The sequence below is a fragment of the Echiichthys vipera genome, assembly GCF_963691815.1.
Source record: "Echiichthys vipera genome assembly, chromosome: 15".
In the NCBI taxonomy this organism is placed as follows: Eukaryota; Metazoa; Chordata; class Actinopteri; order Perciformes; family Trachinidae; genus Echiichthys; species Echiichthys vipera.
Genome location: NC_139840.1, coordinates 14217957 through 14237094, shown reverse-complemented (window position 1 = coordinate 14237094; position 19138 = coordinate 14217957). Strand labels below are relative to the sequence as shown.

At 40.4% G+C, this 19138-nt stretch overlaps 2 protein-coding genes across 6 annotated transcripts; one reads left to right on the top strand and one right to left on the bottom strand.

Annotated features, from left to right (window-relative positions):
- Nucleotides 1-2112: 2112 nt before the first annotated feature.
- On the bottom strand, nucleotides 2113-12344 carry ss18 (SS18 subunit of BAF chromatin remodeling complex). 5 transcript variants are annotated; one of them, XM_083927710.1, is made up of 11 exons: nucleotides 12182-12344; nucleotides 11626-11702; nucleotides 11445-11529; nucleotides 10352-10508; nucleotides 8874-9104; nucleotides 8532-8702; nucleotides 8136-8213; nucleotides 7124-7246; nucleotides 4853-4983; nucleotides 4353-4415; nucleotides 2113-3632 (listed from the first exon to the last, which is right to left on the bottom strand). In XM_083927710.1, the coding sequence occupies exons 1-10, from the start codon at nucleotides 12248-12250 to the stop codon at nucleotides 4398-4400; spliced, it is 1140 nt and encodes a 379-aa protein (XP_083783836.1). In that variant the 5' UTR covers nucleotides 12251-12344; the 3' UTR covers nucleotides 2113-3632; nucleotides 4353-4397. The 5 variants fall into 5 exon arrangements, 4 of the variants coding, with proteins under 4 accessions (XP_083783836.1, XP_083783835.1, XP_083783834.1 ...); XM_083927709.1 differs by lacking the exon at nucleotides 4353-4415; XR_014593506.1 differs by having other exon boundaries at nucleotides 3547-3632; nucleotides 4353-4983.
- Nucleotides 12345-13180: 836 nt separating this feature from the next.
- psma8 (proteasome 20S subunit alpha 8) lies at nucleotides 13181-16883 on the top strand. The gene is made up of 7 exons (XM_083927892.1): nucleotides 13181-13373; nucleotides 14502-14628; nucleotides 14840-14964; nucleotides 15185-15307; nucleotides 15429-15548; nucleotides 16272-16334; nucleotides 16422-16883. Exons 1-7 carry the CDS (start codon nucleotides 13272-13274, stop codon nucleotides 16515-16517), a joined length of 756 nt encoding a protein of 251 aa, XP_083784018.1. The 5' UTR covers nucleotides 13181-13271; the 3' UTR covers nucleotides 16518-16883.
- The last annotated feature ends 2255 nt before the right edge of the window (nucleotides 16884-19138 follow it).

The following is a 19138-nucleotide window of genomic DNA, read 5'->3' as shown; positions in this document are numbered from 1 at the left end:
TCATGACTGGGGCCATAATAGTCAGATTCCTGTTATATCCCCCAGGGAGAGCAGAGAGAATGGTGTCACATCCAATTACTGAGGCACACTGTAGAGGTAAATCAAAACTCGTGCCATGAACTGGAATCTAAGGTTCACACACACAACGAACACACACACACATGAGCATGGCAAGACAAGTTATATCAACATTGATAGAATATTGGAAAACACATTCTCCTGGTAACATGGAGGTCATGTATGGATTACACAGGGAGATACGATTGGCTGGAGGCTGCTGTCCTCTCAAAACTTAAATTGAAATACATACAATCTAGGAGCAAGTGAGGCAGACAGTGCTTGCTCGAGATTTTACAATTATGGATTTCCTTGCCAGTGTGTTAAAATTGAAATTGCAGATGAGGCCGATAATATGCCCCTTATTGGAGGAGGAACAATTGGGTCACCAAGTTCACCCACACCCTCTCCTCAGCACCAGTAAGATTCTTTTCTGCGGAGTGAAATGAATGCCTTTGTTTTTTCCTCCACAGTAGTCTTTTGGAGGCCTGGTGGTTGGAGGGTATCTCAGCAGTGCATAGCCCTGTTTCACCCTGGAGCGGTGCAAAGCTCCTGCCCAATAAAACAGGCTGCATCCCCAGGGCCCCTCCCTCAAGCCTCCAGTCAGCGCTTGTTTTTGCACCATTTATTTAGTGTGACACATCTCCAATTAAACTGTGGAGGCTGCTGCATTCCCCCCATAACTACCTCTTATACCTCCCCACAGACTTTCTGTCACACTGAGAGTGTGGGTATGAGAGAGTGAAAGGGAGAGTTAGTGGGAAGGAGAGAGAGAGAGGACAGAGAGAGAGAGGGAGAGATCACATCTTGCCTGCCAGCTATGATCACAATGTCATTTCCCCCTCAGTGGCGAGGAGCCTCCTCTGAAAGGTGCCCTGAATTATAATTATCAAAATATTGAACAAGATAATCACTCTTTTAAATGATACTGCCACTTCACTATTTTCCTTACAATCTTAGAACATGCATCAAGCAATGCTCTCCTGTATGCTTTCATAATAACTCATTTAGAAGTACACAGCCAGACATCTTTTGTGCAAGACTACACTTTGTAATATTGAGTTAATCAAGTAGTCATTAGCTACCTCAGAAATTTTTAATCAAGCAGAATTCCTCCACTGCCTCACTTTTAGTTCTGTCCATCAATTCAAAGTCATGAGCGTTTAAAGGAGATCTTTCACAGGAGGTATTCTCCTTGCCACCTCTTCATCCTCCCCCAACGGCCCCAGACACAGTCACAGGAGGAGTGACTTTGTCCGACCCCAATACCGTCTGCGAGAGCGCAGCTGAGGGCAGCAGCTGCCAGGGAGGACTGGTGGGGGAGCGCCCAAAACGCCAGCTCTGCCAAGCCAAGGGGAGCCCCAGTGGCAGCTGGGAAGGGTGGGGCGGCCAGCTGTGGAGCAGCAGGATGGTGGGGTGACTAGGAGATGCCACTAAACCTGAGGAGGGATACACAAACACACGTACAAATTTTATACATAGGCACTCAAAAAGTTCACACTTTTTTTTCTTTTCAAGTACTTCTGCTGCACTCACCCACACCCACATCATCTGCACCAAGGCAACCCAAGCAGTCTGTGGCCCTCTTAACACCAACACCAGTCTCCCATCACGTGCTCCGGCCACACATCTGGTGTACCATCTGTATCACTCCCCCCAATGTGACAGGTAGTCCCTCTCCCTCTCTGGAGGGAGCAGAAGGGGAAAGAGGGACACGGAAGGTAATTTTGGGTGTAAATGTGCTCTGGACCTCTCTGGATGCATCTGGACAAAGCAGACATGCTGCTGAGCAGTGCAGGGTCATTATCAGTTGGAAACTGATTACCAGATAGCAGATGAAGACGAAACAATTATATCATACTGTCATATTATGACGGCACCAATAGTGCACATCTTGTTGATGTTGTCGTCAGGATGAATGATTGTACACTTTTGTATTAATTAACACCTCGATAAAAGGTCAAACGCTATAAATAACAAGTCAAAATATATTAAAGATTCTTCCAATTTATTGTAATGTACAGTTATACATTGCCATGACACAAATGTGACCACTTGGATGGGGTGCAGATTGCCAAATATTAAAACAGCCATATAAACAATATCGGAGGACAGTGAATTCCTCTTCTTTACGCCGCTGTACATAGGGATCAATAAAGTATGCACCATAAAACAGATATCAAGCCAGTGATATAAAACTGCACAACCAGTCTTTACTGTGAAATTAAGGAATCCATTTGAGAACATTATTTTCACATCTTATGTTACATATTTGACAGTAACAATCTTTATTATTCACACACACACACACACACAACACTATTTGAATGACATCAACTTTGACGCTTATTCAGAGGGAAAAGGGGACTCCAGCATCGTCAAGACTAACAAAACAACGTACTTGTCAAAAATGTTTATTATAGCAAGTTTGATCTTTCCCATTCAACAATTTGCAGTAAACAGACAAGATTGAGGTGCTTGTATAGAAATAAAAAGTTTCCGGAGAGTACTGACTTACAATTTGCAGTGGTATCTGCTACATATCACCTCGTAGGGCACATTTGTCAAATAAAGGCCTGTGGCCGTCAGGTAATGTGGTTAAAAAAAAATCTGAATGAAAATTAGATTTTTTTCTTCTTCACAGACTTAAATACACAGCTTAACACAGAATACAGCAATTGTTTTATGTGATTCCAGATATTAAGCATGATCTAATTTCAGGTATGATGTTCTGTTGTTGTCCTTCAGGGAATTTCTGTGCAGGTCAATTAATGTTCCATTTTTACACAAAGAATTCACACAGTGCCCATATCACTGACAAAAAAGACCCAATTGAATAGTTATACATTTCAACACAATAAAAAATAAAAAACAAAATGTGCTGGATGGGCTCATCATTAAAAAAAAAACAACAACACATTGACACATACACTTCATGAAATAAACAACACAGTTTTAGTACTAGTTTCCAATGTCTTATACAAAGTTAGCTTGATCTAAAAAGCATAAAATATATTTTTACATCATCACATACATCAAGACACGTACCATGGCCTAGCAGGAAGTTTATCTGGTGCATCCTTTCATCCCCAAGCCCCCCACATATTTCCCTACTGCTGGCATTATTGCTTCTTATGAACAAGGAGCTGAAGGATAGAGAAACAATGCACCACAGTAGATTGAAACTGTACATTTTAACATCTCTGATATCCAAAATTTTGTTAGCCCATTTCACAATCTGCAATGCTAAAGGATAAGGCAGTTCCATTTTTAAGGCATTGCTGCGTTGAGACTTATACTGGACCAGAGGGTGAGTCGTGGACTTATGACATTATCAAGTCAATGTACATGATAAACAGAATACATTTTATAGGCAAGGATAAGAGCCCAAAGAGAGGGGGGAACATATCTTGGATTTTTGAGTGTTGTATGTTCTTGTCTGAGAGAATCTCAGTGAGCTACAACCATCATTTAAGTCTTAACAGTTGACCAGAGGTCAGAGCTCAGTCAGATCAGAGCAGAGTTGTGTGGGTTGCTGTGACCATCTCTCATTGCTGGTAATTTCCATACTGGCCCTGTGGAGAAACATGTGACAGATTTGTGTTACTGACCTTCTCAAAAATGCAGAGTTAAAGCTCATATTCACAAATTTCAATAGGGTGCAAACAAACATCTGTGGTTTCAACCATATGATAATGCAAACCATGATTTATGGCTGCATTTGCTGGTATTGGCCAGCAGGTGGCAGCATGGCCTCACAACTCTAAATTCTAACTTTACACCCCAGGTTTGGGCAGCAACATGGCTGAGGACACAGGATATTCCTTATTAAAATAGTGGACACTTGTTTCAAGTGAGACAAATTCAGTGTAAGAACAGAAGTAGTTGATGCATTTCTAAACAGGGGTCGAAGTATGTGTTTGGCTTTTATGAAAACTTCAATGGTAATACATTCTGGAATCATCTATTGGACAGTCTGAGTCTTTAATTTAAATATAGTGTTATTATAAGCACAACAGTCCTCTCTGTAAATTGAAGGGATTAAGGACACAAGAACTAAGCTTTTGGCTGTCTCACTGATCGCATGCTGTGTTTCTGGACCTCATAACTTACAATTCGACCCCTGGTAACAAAATTAAATAGTACAAAAAAAAAAAAGAAAAGAAAAAACTTAAGAAAAAGAGACAGATGGAAGAAAGAAGACAAAAGAGACAGAAGAAACATAACAAATGCAAATTAAGGCTAGGTGGTCAAACGTCTAGATTGGACGTTGAGGTCTTCACAGCAACCATTACCTTTGCTTCTTACAGAGCTAGTCAGGGGTTCAAATCCCCGGGTCTTTATTTCCTCATGTGCCCCTGAATATTCAAAGATAAAGATATCAAAGTGTAGCTGTGGTCCCCACATAAGACCACAGGAAATGCAGGGCAACAAATAGATCTCCCTTTAAACACTAGGGCAGTCTGCATCAAGTTTAAGGAAGAATCCTTGTAAGGCCCTCATATTTCACTGAATTGGCATACCTTATTAGCCAGGATATATAGCTACGACTCAAATGAACAAGTGAAAGACAATAGTAACACATACACCCTTTTAGGAAGAACATTTTTAACCCAACAATATGATGACAGCATGCAAAACATACTACCTTTAAATCTTTACCTTTTACTCACATTGGTCTTTGGTTTCACTACATAAAATACACAACTAAATCTGGCAATAAACATAATTAGGGACAAGCTATGACCGATGTATAAACTAGACGCTGTGAATGTCGTGTTGGGGATATACTCACCTGGTCATAGCCATAGGGGCGTTGCGGCTGACCCTGTGGGGGTCCAGGTTGAGGAGGGCGATAGCCCCCGTATTGCTGTCCCTGCCCCTGAGGATAGTTAGGATACTGTCCTGGGGCACTTTGGGTAGGACCTACGACACACATCAAGAACTACATTTAAAAAGAACATTTAATATAGTAAGCTTAAGACAATTTAAAAATCTTGTCCCCTTTCTGCTTTTTATTTCTTTTTTGGACGCAGTGCAATTTTCGGTCTTATCACCATCTTCGAACGAGATGGGACAATCGAAATGGCCCAAGTTTTGCTCCTTAACAATTTCTGTTTCCTACTTGTTAATCTGAGAACTCTAGGAGATCCATATTTTACTATCACTAATGTGCTGCAATAAAAAAAATGACAGATGACAAAGACAGGATGGTGGATATGCCAGACCCATTTGTTTAGGTTGCCTCCGTGTCTGACTCAGTAATGAATGAGAATGAGTGAGTCAGGTTGGAGCCGGGCGGTGGTTCCCTAATGCAAGGAGACATCAAGGAGATTCTGTTGGTCTTCATTAGAGGAGCAGGCTTCATTAAAAAAAAGGAGGGGAAAAAAAATATAAAAAAAAATCACATCATCAGCCCCCGTACACTGTAGCCATCTATGCAGGTGTTGTGGAGGACCGCGCAAAGCTTGACTGTGGCTGAAGTCAAATGAGGCCCACGCAGCATCGTTAGGAGCTCATAATGCCTTATGCTGTTGAGCATAACCTTGTGGGGGCCGGCGAGAGAAAGCATGCGTGTGTGCCAGATGGATCTCACCTCACAGCCTCTGCCTCTCTGCTAGCTCATTACTAAGATGAGCTCTGGCTCAGACAGACGGTGAGTGATGGAAAGTTCCAGTGAAAAATGGGATGATGAAGAAAAAGACTAAAAGAGCTGCAGGAGACTAAATACTTACATTGCATATGGAAAAAAATGTAACATCCTTTATTCATTTTGGCTCAATCCCATTGTGAATACACTTAAGTTAGAAAATATAAATACAGAAAACTCAATTAAGTGGTGTAACTTTAGTCTCCCAGACTTTCATGTTTTGCATTTGTCTGAATATCTTGAAATGTTTCAACAATGATTAAGCGATCGGCCATTTTGCAACAGCACAAAGCCGTGACTCCATGAATGAGTAAAGTGTGGTTAGTTCACATGTCTGTAATAACTGCAGGACAGTTGAGTATCGGTTATCTAAATTTAAAGTCAGTTAAACAGGTGAAGTGAAGATAACGTTTTCGGTAGCCTGCCAGTTTCAAAACGCCTTGGTAGTAAACGCACACCTCAAAGCTCCCGCCCCCACATGACCCCAGTAGATGAATAGAATAAAGGATGTGAAAGTTAAATTTCTGAATTGGTCTTGAAGATATAGCTCGCATACAAAAAACACAAAAAAACACGTAGGCTTACAAAATGTACAAAAAAAGTGATCATTAAAAGTCAATGTCAAATTTTCATCACAAAAGGTCAACAGGCGGTATCCCCGGACCTCTGTGCCACCAAAACACTGAAAATAAAATACAAAGCAAAAGTGAGTGTTGCACTTTAACCACTTAATCAATGCTAATTGATTGATCTGATTTATTGATCTCAGCTTGCCCTCATAAAATAGCCATTTGTGGGTATTGCAGCATGTGTCCATAGATTTTTCTATCTATGTGCATCGCTCTCTTCAGCTTCTATTTTGCCGATAATCTCGTATATTTTTCTCTTAAAGCAATATCCTCAGTAGGGGAATATCAGTATTGCCAAACCCTAATATGTATGTTTGCTAATTTTAGGATACTTACAATTGACACACTGCTTAACTATTTATCCAAAATGCTAAAATGCGAGGAGTTCAAAACGTTTGGCTGGCATTCAAAACACACACTTTGCCCAATGTCTGTACCCATCAGCCAAAGCTCCTCTCCCACTCCCTCAGAACAGTGTGTCATATCAAACTGAAGCACCAAGAGAAATGCTAATGTGGTGCCAGCAACCACTATACTGATTAAATTTCCCTTCCACCACGCTCCAATCCCCCAACCATTCATTAAGGTGGTTCTTTAATTCCTTGCTCTTGATGATGTCTTGACATGCATTTGGCACAGTTACATTTCCAAGGGGCAGTAACCACCAACTCACTGAGGAGGCATTATTATTCAGCAGTTAAAAAAAAAAAAAAAAGGTATCCAAAGAGAGTGGATAGTGCCTCCTGCAGGACAAACCTGCGTCCGTATTTGAGAGACGGCAACTCACCGTATCCCTGCTGCTGTGGTGGGTAGCCCTGCTGACCCGGGTACTGCTGCTGAGGAGGGTAACCCTGCTGCTGGGGAGGGCCTTGCTGGTATGCTTCCTGCTGTTGGCCATACTGGGCATTACCTTCAAGGGGCAACAGCAGGCAATGTGGGTAACATGTTGACAACTACAGCACAACAGCAAAGCAGACAGCAGTTTCTGAGCCAGCCACGTTGAAAGAACACGTTTTTTTGTTTTTCAAAATGGCTTAACTTTCTTTATTTCAAAAAAGGAAGACACTTGTGTTTGAAAAGGTCAAAGGGGAAAATAGTGCAGTCAGTAGAGAAAACAAATAGGTAAATGTTAATTGGACAAAGAAAGAAAAGGAGTTGTTTATCATGAACATGTGATCTGTCATTGTGGCTGCTAATGTAATAATACCACCCCTTAACGCACCAACATGGAGCAAATTGGCAGCATATCAAGTTTTATATTTATAGTATAAGTTGTTCCTTTTTAAGACACTAATGCTGATCTTTTGCTAATCAGTGTGCACAAGTCTGGCAGTCTGCTACTTTTAGCTATTGTTCCAAACATGCAAACAAGTAGCATCACATGTAGCATTTTTAAAAAAAATTAGAAATCAGAAGGATTCCTGTTCTACTTTAATGCAACATTGGCCATTAAGACTCACACAAGACTCTGTCCCTGACATTTCTTTCACACAAACAGGTGGAGCACGAGCCACGATTAGGGGGGGGATGGCATTATAAGACTGGTTAGGTGCTAACTTATTGATGGACTGCGGCACATTTTGGAATAGGGCGCATTCTGGCATGTGGATGTTTCCTCAAAATTAGAGGCCATATTTTTTCTTTGATAGAGCCCAAAGTCACTTTGATTTCCCAGAAGATAATGAAGAAACTGAAACTTTGGTTTTGTCACAGTCTCTTTGCATCATTTGTGTTTTAACACAATTCCTGGGTTTATTTTTTTTGTTGGTTTTCTCCAAGTGACTGGAGGGTTCTCCTACCTTCTGAGGCTCCCTGTCCTGCGTGACTGTACTGGTCCCCATAGTAGTCTTCCTGCCCTGGGTACTGCTGAGGGGGTCCTACATACACATACACACAACATACACACAAGTAGATTCAAGGTGTTGTTGGATCGGTTGTGTGAGGGGAAGAGTGGAGAGGATGGATTCCTTGCCGCTAGTTCTTGTTAGAAAGCTTAATTTTTGGTCACTTCACTAATTTTATAATTGGAGGCTTTAAGTTACATATTTAGTCATCAAGATGTCTGTGAGCTGCAGAAGTGGAAATAGAGGAAATTGAGAAGAACACGAGTAAGAAATGCAGGAGAGTGGATTAGGGAGAAGAAAGACCAACACTCACAACTTGCACACTGAACAGACACACTCTGAGGGGTATACCTTGCTGTGGGGGCCTGTAAGGCGGCATTGGCCTCTGCCCCATGACATGATTCCCTTGGTTGACCTGGCCCATCATGCCCATTGGGTTCTGTTGTCCTTGGTAGTGCTGTCCACCACCCCCAGGAGGCATGTTATACTGCTGAGTGGGAGGCTGCTGGTGCATCATGGGGCCTGTGGTACACCAACAAAGTGTTAACTCTCAAACTGTACTGGGTGGAAAAACCCTACTAGTATGGCTTATCAAATGCCGCTGAATGATGTGCGGCAAGCACCAATAAGACAGGTGATAAGACACTGGAAATCAATACAGCCAAGTGGAAACCAACAAATTAGTTGTTTTACCTTGACTGGGCTGCATGTTCATGTTTGGCCGAGGCCCATAGTTTCCCATGGGCTGGCCCTGGGTCATGTTCATTTGGCTCTGAGCCGGTATGCCCTGGGAAGAAGGGACGGCGTGATTGTAACCACCCATTGAGCCATGGCTGCTGGGGGGCATGTTCATAGAGCCACTGGGCATGTTTGGGGGCTGGTTGGGGCCTGGAACCGGACCTTGCATGGGCATGTGATTAGGCCCTGGAAAACAACAGCAGAGATGATTCATGACTCTCTTTGGAAACAGAAGCCATAAATATTTAGTACACATACTTGTGTGTAATTGCCATTACACTGTTATGTGCACTGTGTTGCTCTGTGGACAACTATAATCTAAGACTGTGTTTCTGTATAACAGGAATGGCATAAGAAAATAAAATCAATTACCTGATAACTATGTTGGAGGTTTGGGGTTCACCCAAACTGCAAGCAACTGTACCTCTGTCTAACCAGTTCATTCGTGTTTGCATCTTATCTTCAAGCATTCCTCCCTAGCAATATTTAAAAGGTCTAGTGTGTAGGACTTAGTGACATCTAGCGGTGAGGTTGCAGATTACAACCAACTGAAACTTCTCCCATGTGCCAAGTGTGTAGAAGAACTAAGGTGGCAAACGCAAAAACATGAACGCCCCTATCTGGAGCCAGTGTTCGATTTGTCAGTTCTGGGCTGCTGTAGAAACATGGTCGTGCAAATTTAAATGTAGAGAGATTTTTATCAAATATGGATTTACCAGTTATCACTAGTGTCCAAATCACATTAAGTTAACACATTATATTACCAATGCAACTAAGTCCCAACACTCCCAATAACATAGTCAAAAAAGAGCATATCAGAGAACAGCAAGGTCCCCATCTGTTAAATGAAGAGTGCAGGCGCTACATAAGTACTCCGATTGTGCCAACTCTCTAGTCAACTAAATCACCAGACATGTTGGGTCTTTCAAATCTTAGCAGGGAGCATCATGGTGAGGCCCATCTTACAAATAATACCATAATAGTGTCATAGAATGGTACAGGATAAGTGAACATATGATACCAGTGGGAAAGGGGCCCTACAGTTGCAATATTTTCTGGTATCTATTATGGTGTCCTAGACTTTTACTTTGTATAATTTACAATTATTGTATGATACAGTGAGTGCATTTAAAAAACAAGTCAAACTGTTTTTTTTACATAATGACAATATATAAATTTACCAACAAAATCCCACACTGAAACAAACCATTATACTTAAGGAAGAGGGGATAAACATGATCAAATGAAGGACAAGTCCAAGTCCGAGACCACCAGTGCTGGCAAATTGGTGACATCATTCTTCAGCAGAGCGACCTCCCTCACAGTTCTGTGGTGTTGCTAGGCAACCCAAGTGAGACAGGGACTGAGGGAGAAGAAGGGTAAAGAAAAAGAGAGAAAGACGGGGGAGGGAAGGTGAAGAGGGGGTTACTTACCAGGCATCTGTCCATTCATCTGGTTCTGCATGTGTGGGGCTGGAGGGCCACCGCTGACCATACCCTCAGAAGGCATGTTGTGACCGTGAGGGGGCTGAGGGGGGGGTCCACTTTGGTTCATTCCACCAGGGCCCATGGGCATGTTTTGAGTGGGCGGCTGCAGAAGCACAACACAGACACAAAAACACACATCAGAAACACATCTGAGCCACTCAAAAAAAAAGAAAAAGAAAAACAAGGCACATAAAAGCCAAGATATCTGTAAAAAAAAAAAAAATTATCATCAAGTATAGCTGCTGTACCTTAATCAATCAAGGATGACAATTTTTTTAAAGATACTGTACGTAAAAAGGGTAAATATTTCCCGCTGGGATTATTAAAGTATTTCTGATTCTGGCAATAAATAGACATGCAGGACAATACATAGTCACATAATCACTGAATAAACTGCTTTCAATAAAGTCACCGCCAAAGTTCAGAAATGACTTAAAAGGGAGTTATGTAATAATACATATACCATTATTATTTAATTATTTGTAAACCAATTTGATCTACTGCGGCTTTAAATTATATATGATTGATGATGGGGTGCTGATAGTTCTTAAGTAGTTCTTAAGTAGTAGAATAGTAATCATGGATAGTTTGGGTTCTAAGCAAACACAAATATGTATTATACAACTGTTTTTACAAGCTGAGTAGTATTCCTTGTGAAAAACAAAGTGATTATAATGTATTTAACTTGTGGAATTCCCTTTGATAGGAGAGTCTGACTTGATTTGACATTAAGAAAATATTTTGCGTGGGAAATTATACATTTGAAATGACACATCAGATCAGACCGTGTGTTAGCGTAATGTATGTGTAGGGTGATGACATTTTCTTATTATTTTTTAAATCTCTCCTTTGATTAAGTTTCAGTATAAATTGAGTGTCTTTAAAAGGTGATTTACCAATAATAGGCCTGCCCAAATTAATTGTATTGAACATGAGCTAAAACAAGAGCTCAACACTACCTTTTAATGCGTAGATGTCACACTGTTATATACAATCCACTGACTCAAAAACAATCGGCAAGGACCAATAAGCTACTTACAGCAGGGAGGAGAGACTGCATGTTCTGATTGGAGTCTGCTATCGTGGCCAGGTACACTAAATTTCTGTGCAGCATCTGTTGATACCTGAGGCAGGTGGAGAGTGATCAATGCAGGTTTTGAGTTAATGTGAACTTAAAATTACTGTGCCGCGGAAGCAGGAGGCGATTTTTCATAACTTACTGTGAACATTCTGCTGTTTTGCCTTTACTCTGGAAGTCCATTATACACTGGATCAGCTGGTTGTTTTCGTCAAGTAACTGCAACAGCAAATGCAGACATTTATATCACTTTAGTTTTATGTGTGATAGCACAAACTTTACAATTAGTAATACGGTGTAACTTTGTACGAACACTTCCTTTCATTCTGGTGGTTGTGGTGCCTTAAATTAAAAACAAAGGGGGTGATGGGGGGCGACTTTGTGAGTGTGCGTTTCTAGCTAACAAAAGACGCGTCTTGCTTGCTAATGTTAGCCGTCTTTAGCTAACACAACGGCAGGCCTCCCCATTCACCAAATAATTACACGTTAGCCCAGTAAATCGACCGAAGACCCATCGTCTACACGTGACGTCCGGACTACAGAGAGTTTCAAATTCACCGCTCTTTGACCCTGCAAAATTGTTCCCGATGTATTCACAGTCGGACACGGATAGGCAGTGCTACATGTATTAGCTCAACGGCTAGCACCGTCAGATAGCATTGCCTCCATTCTGAGACGCGCTAAAAAAGATGAATTACCTTTTGTATTCCAGCGGGTGTTATATCACCCTTTCCGCGTTGCCTGTGAGGTGCAAATGCCACCGACATGGTGTGATACGCTATGAAATTAAAATGAACTAGAGCATAAAAATCAAAATTAGCTAACACATTTAACAAATCGGTAGAACTCAGATCACACAGTTCAGAATCAGATTCAATTTCGTAATGCAGTAGTCCATTGGGGGGGGGGGGGCTAACCGTACATTTGACAAATATAGTAGATAAATATTTTTCATTTGGATAACGCTTGGATAAGTGATGTTCAAATTAAGATGTGATGAATTATAATATTTCAACATGTATGTATTTACACAATTTAAAGCACCAATAATTGGCTTAATAGAATTACAATGTCCCCCATTTCCAATATAGTGGAACAGTCTAGATCTTGTTCAAAAAGCCAAGGGAAATGGACCGCTCAACAAAAAGGGGGAAACACAGTCAGAGCTGTATTATGTTCTATACAATATTGAAAATAAATCGGGCAGTTCTAGGCAAAAATAGTTGGTAACAATGTTTATTAGTCCAAGTGTTATATGTCAACATAACTTAACCATTGATTGATTGATTAAATGTTTATTTCGAGTATATCAATACAATTAAAACAAAAACAATAAATAAATATGCTGAGATTAATGTATATATTTGTATTAAGTAAAGATGGGTGGTGATTAATATTTTACAAATTATAATTGTTATACATATGATAAATAATTACATAATACTAAATATGAAAAAGGGGTTAGTGCTTTATTAATATTATTATTTTAAATGTGTAAATGTATTTCACTAAATGTAATGAAATGAGTCAATGAAACTTTTTTTTGTATTGTGACTTTTAATTTAGAAAATGTTGATTCACTGAGCAAATCAAATAATGATTATAACAATCGTTTTTGAATTAACAACTTTCCTCTGGCGAACCCCATTGTTGGTATCGTCCCAGTTCAGAGGTCTTGCGCATGCGCTGTTAGCAACACACGGCAGCTTCAACAAATCGCTAACTAATAGCTGAATCATTTGGTGGAAGTCTCCCTTTTTCTTGTGATTGTACTTGTCTTGCGGTGCTATGGCGGCAAGATACGACAGGGCTATTACTGTCTTTTCTCCCGATGGCCATCTCTTCCAAGTGGAGTATGCACAAGAAGCTGTAAAGAAAGGTTCCACAGCGGTAAGTCCTAAAATGAAACTAATGCTTAAGCTAACGTTAGCACACGTTAGCTAACCAGCTAAAGCTAGCGGCTGTAAGGCAGTCTTTATTACTCACGTAACGTTAGCTAGCTTATTTTGTTGTGTTGTAAGTGTTATGTTTTTAACTACCTTTTTGGGGTGCTCATCTGCGAATTCTACGTGTAGTGCAAGGATATGAATACGTTACAGAAATTGAAAGAGTATCATCAGTAAGCATTTTGTCGCTGTGTCACTCTCACAATAGTTTCAGTTTCAAATGCTAACTAACTCCAGTCCACTCCACTTTTTATTTTCATGCAGTCAGTCAAGTAGTATTTTTGCTACACTAAGTTCGCAATGTTACAAACAAACGTTAGTTAAGACGCAGGGTTATGTGTACATGCTACTTCCCACCCAAGTCAACGTTGTTATGCAGTTCCATCTCGACGGAAGTTCAACATATACCGAAGAAACCACTGTAGTTGCAGCAAAAGTTACCTCTGTTAGTAATGAGTAACTTGTATAGGAAGTTCTGGAAAAAATACATCTAACATTAGCTTTCTGATTGTATGTAAATCCATTGTGCGTTATTCACCGTTAGCATATTATACCCCTAAATATGTAGAGAAGAGCTTGTAGTTTAAGAGTAATTGTTTGGGAGTCTTCTGATGTCAAGACAATTTTGTTGAATATTCTTAGAAATAACATTCGGACCCGACTGTAATAACTGTATTGGGTGGGCATCTAAACATCAGTACCTTATTTTTAACTGTAAGCCTTAAGTCATAATTTGAAATGTGTCACCGTGGTCGTTGTAGAGGGGATTGTTTAGACTGGTTTGGTTTCAGAAAATTGTTCTAAAAAGTTTGTTTTTGTTGGAAATTCGGCTGAGGAACCCAGAAGCCCCTCAGATACCAAAAATGAATATACTAAAATGACATGTAGTGAGCTGTACCCAGCAAAGTTATCCAGAGACCTCCCTACGGAAATAGGCTTCCGGTTTGTTATATCAGTTGATTTGAAGTCATTGGTACTTGGTCCTTAGTACTTAAAATGTCCTACCAATAATTGTCTGTCCCTGGGATTCAAATGTTATGGTAAATTAATTTGTTGATTTCTTGCTCTGCAGGTGGGAATCCGAGGTAAGGACATTGTTGTCCTTGGCGTTGAGAAGAAATCTGTGGCAAAGTTGCAGGAGGAAAGGACTGTGCGCAAGATATGTGCCCTGGACGAGCATGTCTGCATGGCATTTGCAGGTACATCACACCACAAAACCATTTTCAATAACTGAATAATACTTTAATTAAGCTATGTAACATGGCAAAGTGGATTGAAGGACCGATATTAGTTGTCGCAAACATTACATTATTACAAATCTCTATACCATATAGGTTTTGTCACACAAGTTTCCTATTGTATTTTACATGAAGGTTGTATAGCCACTTAACCTCTTTCAATCTTTTTAAGGTTTGACAGCAGATGCTCGTATTGTGATAAACAGAGCTCGGGTTGAGTGCCAGAGCCACAGGCTAACTGTTGAGGACCCTGTCACAGTGGAATACATCACACGCTACATTGCTACACTGAAACAGGTACCCCACCCTTTTACCCTAGATTTATATTTTACTATTAACTTACTAAAAGGCATTTTTAGGTTTTCACATTCAGTGCTTATGAATAAAATAGCTTGTAGTTTCAGTTCTTGTGCCCTAAGAATAGTTGTTAAAAACTGAAACCATACAGTATTTTATTTTCATAAAGGTTTGTAAGAATGACCAGTCATTCCTTTCTGTACATTGGTCACATTTGTAGCGCTACACTCAAAGCAATGGGCGCAGGCCATTTGGAATCTCCGCGTTAATTGTTGGCTTTGATGACGATGGAACTCCCAGGCTGTATCAGACAGACCCGTCAGGAACCTACCATGCCTGGAAGGTCAGTGAGTTTGCTACATGTGCAATCTTTGTTTTCTTGTTACACTTACACAACAAGTATCCTGTCTTTATGAAATTGATAAATAATCATTTTTTGTGTCATCCTCGTGGGTAAAAATCAGGCAAATGCAATCGGCCGTAGTGCAAAAACTGTAAGGGAGTTCCTGGAGAAGAATTACACAGATGAAGCCATTGCTGGGGACAATGAAGCAATCAAGCTGGCTATCAAAGCTTTGCTTGAGGTAAGGTCAAATTTAGTCTTTGCATTGACTTGCAATATTTTTTTAATGTTCCTCAAACTGTTGAAGCAGATTATATGTCAATAATTAACCATTAACCAAAAATACACATTTTGACTGATTTAATACTATCGGTTAAACAGTTAAAAAAAAATATATATTCAGAAAAAAGATTATACAACTCATGGGAGTGATGTGTGCAACCCCAGGTGCCTTTTTTTGGAGTAGCGTATTGGAGAGCTTAAACAATGGCAAATAGTGTTTTAGCTGCGTCTGTTTTGCTCTGTAGCTTACTGCTGTGAGTGCCATTCGGCAGTCCGCTCTACACACAGTGTGCCAGGCAGGAAACAGCTGACCACCTCGCAGGTGGATGCAGTCGAGAGTGGCTCAGCGATGCGCTCCACGGACGGCTGAAGACCTGTACTGGTCGCGCGGACGCACATGCTCTGATCGGTTCTCACAACGCATGCAATATCGTGGCTGCACTACCAGTACAAGTCCACAGATGTATGCAGAATGCGGACATTATCTATGAGCCTCCAGGACGGTTGAACTGGGGTTCTGTTAACGGTTAATACTCGGGTAACGAGGGTCTATCGGCAAAAAAAAATACACATTCAAAACCTTGTCTCACAACCTCAACATGAACCTGAGTCCGAGGCTACAGTAGTTAATAAACAGTATGTTGTTTCCGATTTGTCACTTGAGGTATTCATTTCTCCGCAGGTTGTCCAGTCAGGAGGGAAAAATATTGAACTTGCTGTTATCAGACGGAATCAGCCACTCAAGGTGTGTTGCTGCAAATTATTTCTGGCTTTTGCGTTGTTTCTTTCCATGTTTATTTCATTGCTGATTGCTTTTCTTGATCACTGACAGATTTTGGAATCCAAGGAAATTGAGACCCTGGTGGCTGAGATTGAGAAGGAAAAAGAGGAGGAGGCAGAGAAGAAGAAGCAGAAAAAATCCACTTGAAGCAGTTAACTAATTTTCCTTTATTGCACTTGGATGAAAATAGCATATTTCGGTTGCAAATATTAAAGGGTATACTTTTTCTGATTTATTTCATTGTTTAGAGCTAAATCATAACTTGAGATCAGTCGATGTTGTACAAATATCAAGGTCCTATACTTCCAGGTATAAAGTTGAGTGATGTTTAAAAGCACATAGATAGATCTCAAGTTAGGGTTTATGTATTAAAACTACACTTACAGGATGTTTTTATATCATACAGCAAACAGCTCTGATGGTGATGAATCTCAAATGTTGAAATAAACCGGTTTGTAACATTCAGAAACATAATGAAACAAAATGGTCAATAAAAGCTGACTTGTGTTTGTACCATGTTTTCACGTTATTTATAAAACAAGTGGTTTATTTGATTTTTCTTAGGAATTTAAAACCACAGCAACTCAAATGAGTATTATAATAATTCCAGAGGATAGTACTTAAAAGCTAAAAACACTTATTTCCAAAGTGATCTTCAATGGAATAAACCAACACAATACATGGAAACATACAAAATGATGGAAATAAACAAATTACAGCATAAACCCACTAGTCTGTGCCCATGTAACTCCACACCCATGCCTCGAACTCCCTCCCATTAAAAAAACCTCTGCCCACAGAGCTGAGCTTTTGACAGGACCAATATGTGCCTGCATCTGTTAACATTGTTCTGGGCTAACTTCATTTTGTTTTAAAGCCTTTGGGAAAGTCCACTATACCATGCATCACAGCCATCGTTAAAATGGCACTGGATTAGAATAGAACTGAAATACTTAATTTAGCCCAAGCTGGGAAATTGCAGTGTTACAGCAGCATTAGACACATACACATTAAAACGGTAATATAAAAATGTATGAATAAGCTAGTGTAAATGTAAACATATAACATAAGGTGCAGTGGACAGATTATGTAAAAACAAGGTGCTTGAGATTGTATTGTTCTGAACAGTTAAGTTGTTATTGTACAGTGTAATAGCATTTGGCAGGAAAGATTTCTTGTATCAGTCCCTCCGACAGCGGAGCTGGAGCAGTCTGTGTGAGAAGGTGCTCCACTGTCTATCATCATTGTCTATGATAATAGGACTGTTTGTTCAGCGTCCTCCTCTCCACCACGGACTCTTAACAAGGTAACTAAAAGTCTTCCTCCCCTTTAAGTGTAACACTATAAGAACTCAAGCTAACAAAGAAAAATCTCAAGATTGTAGCTGCAATTTCAAACATTCTGTTATGCCAAATGGTTTTACAAAATTGTGTCTACATAAGAGTGAGAAATAATATCTTAACTAGTGGTGCACTGACCGTTGTCTTAAAGGGCAAGTAGAGTGACTTAAAAAAAAACAGCAGTAGAATGGGTCCCCCCTCTTTATTGATTATCCTACTGCAAAGCAAGTGCTGCAGTAAAGATAACTACAGTTTAAAACACCACTAGCGGCAGTATACTGTGTGGCTGAAGTGCAATGGTTTTCATTTATCAGCATTCTGTCACACAGACCTAGAAATAGGGAGGAAAAAAGGTAGCTCAGATTGCTTTATAAAGTGCTCACCTCTCCCTCAGTCATTTAAAACAAATTAGTGATGAGCGAAAGAAAGTGTCTAATGGTGGCCCAACGAGACGCCCCTTTGCTTCTCCTTTTTTTATTATTTCACCCTAAATTCGCTTATCAAGCAACTGCTGCTCTGAATTCTCAACGACACAATTATGGCCGGCGGTCTGGTAGGGCTGCTTAATGGGATCCTGGCCTCAGACCCCAGTGGGAACTTTCAGTGACTTTAATCTGGAGCCCTTTGAAAAGTTGTACCGTGCTGTGCTGAAGTGCCCCGGGGGTTCCCTCTGACTCTCACCAAAGACATAATGGTGAATGGTAAAGTCCTTCATTTAGAGTCATCTCCCCAAGCCAGGATTTCCTGAGTGGGTGCCATGGCTGCCTTGACAAGAGCAATTGCACTTTGTCTGCAATTTGTCTTGTTTGTGAGTCGTATAGGTTGGTGTTTTGGGTGATGTCACAGGAACAATTAAGCCTCTGATATTACTTCCCATAAGTAATGCCATTAAGTCCTCAGAGGGCAATACAAATGTTTTTTTTTATGAGTCACTTTCAGCCCTTTCATCCATACACTAACACATTTCAAGTCAGAATTGGCTAAGATTACTATTGCTTGTTGATGCTGAGGTTGCAGACTAAAGAGGTGCTGAATCCACCAGATGACATGACAAACTATAGGTAAACTTTAATGAAGTTTATTCGGGGTAATCTAACTACAGAGGTTATCTGATCCATCTTGTCAGTAGAGCAAGAGCAGCTTATTTTGTGCTGCTGCTGAGACTCCAAGTCTTTTGAAGTGCTTGTGGGAAGAGTTTTCTTTTTCTTTCTTTTCTTTTTTTCCTTTTTTTCGCCGGCATTGTTGTTGCCCATAATCAGCACTACTGTGCCTCAGGACAAAGTCCATCTCTCTCATCGCTGGCTGCTGCTCATCATTAATGCAGAAAATAATGGCTTCACCAGAGGTCATTGACGGAGGAACGAGGCCCGAGGACATGTACTCTCCAAGCAAGAATGCACAGTGCTGCGGGCTGTCCACTGAGTGCAT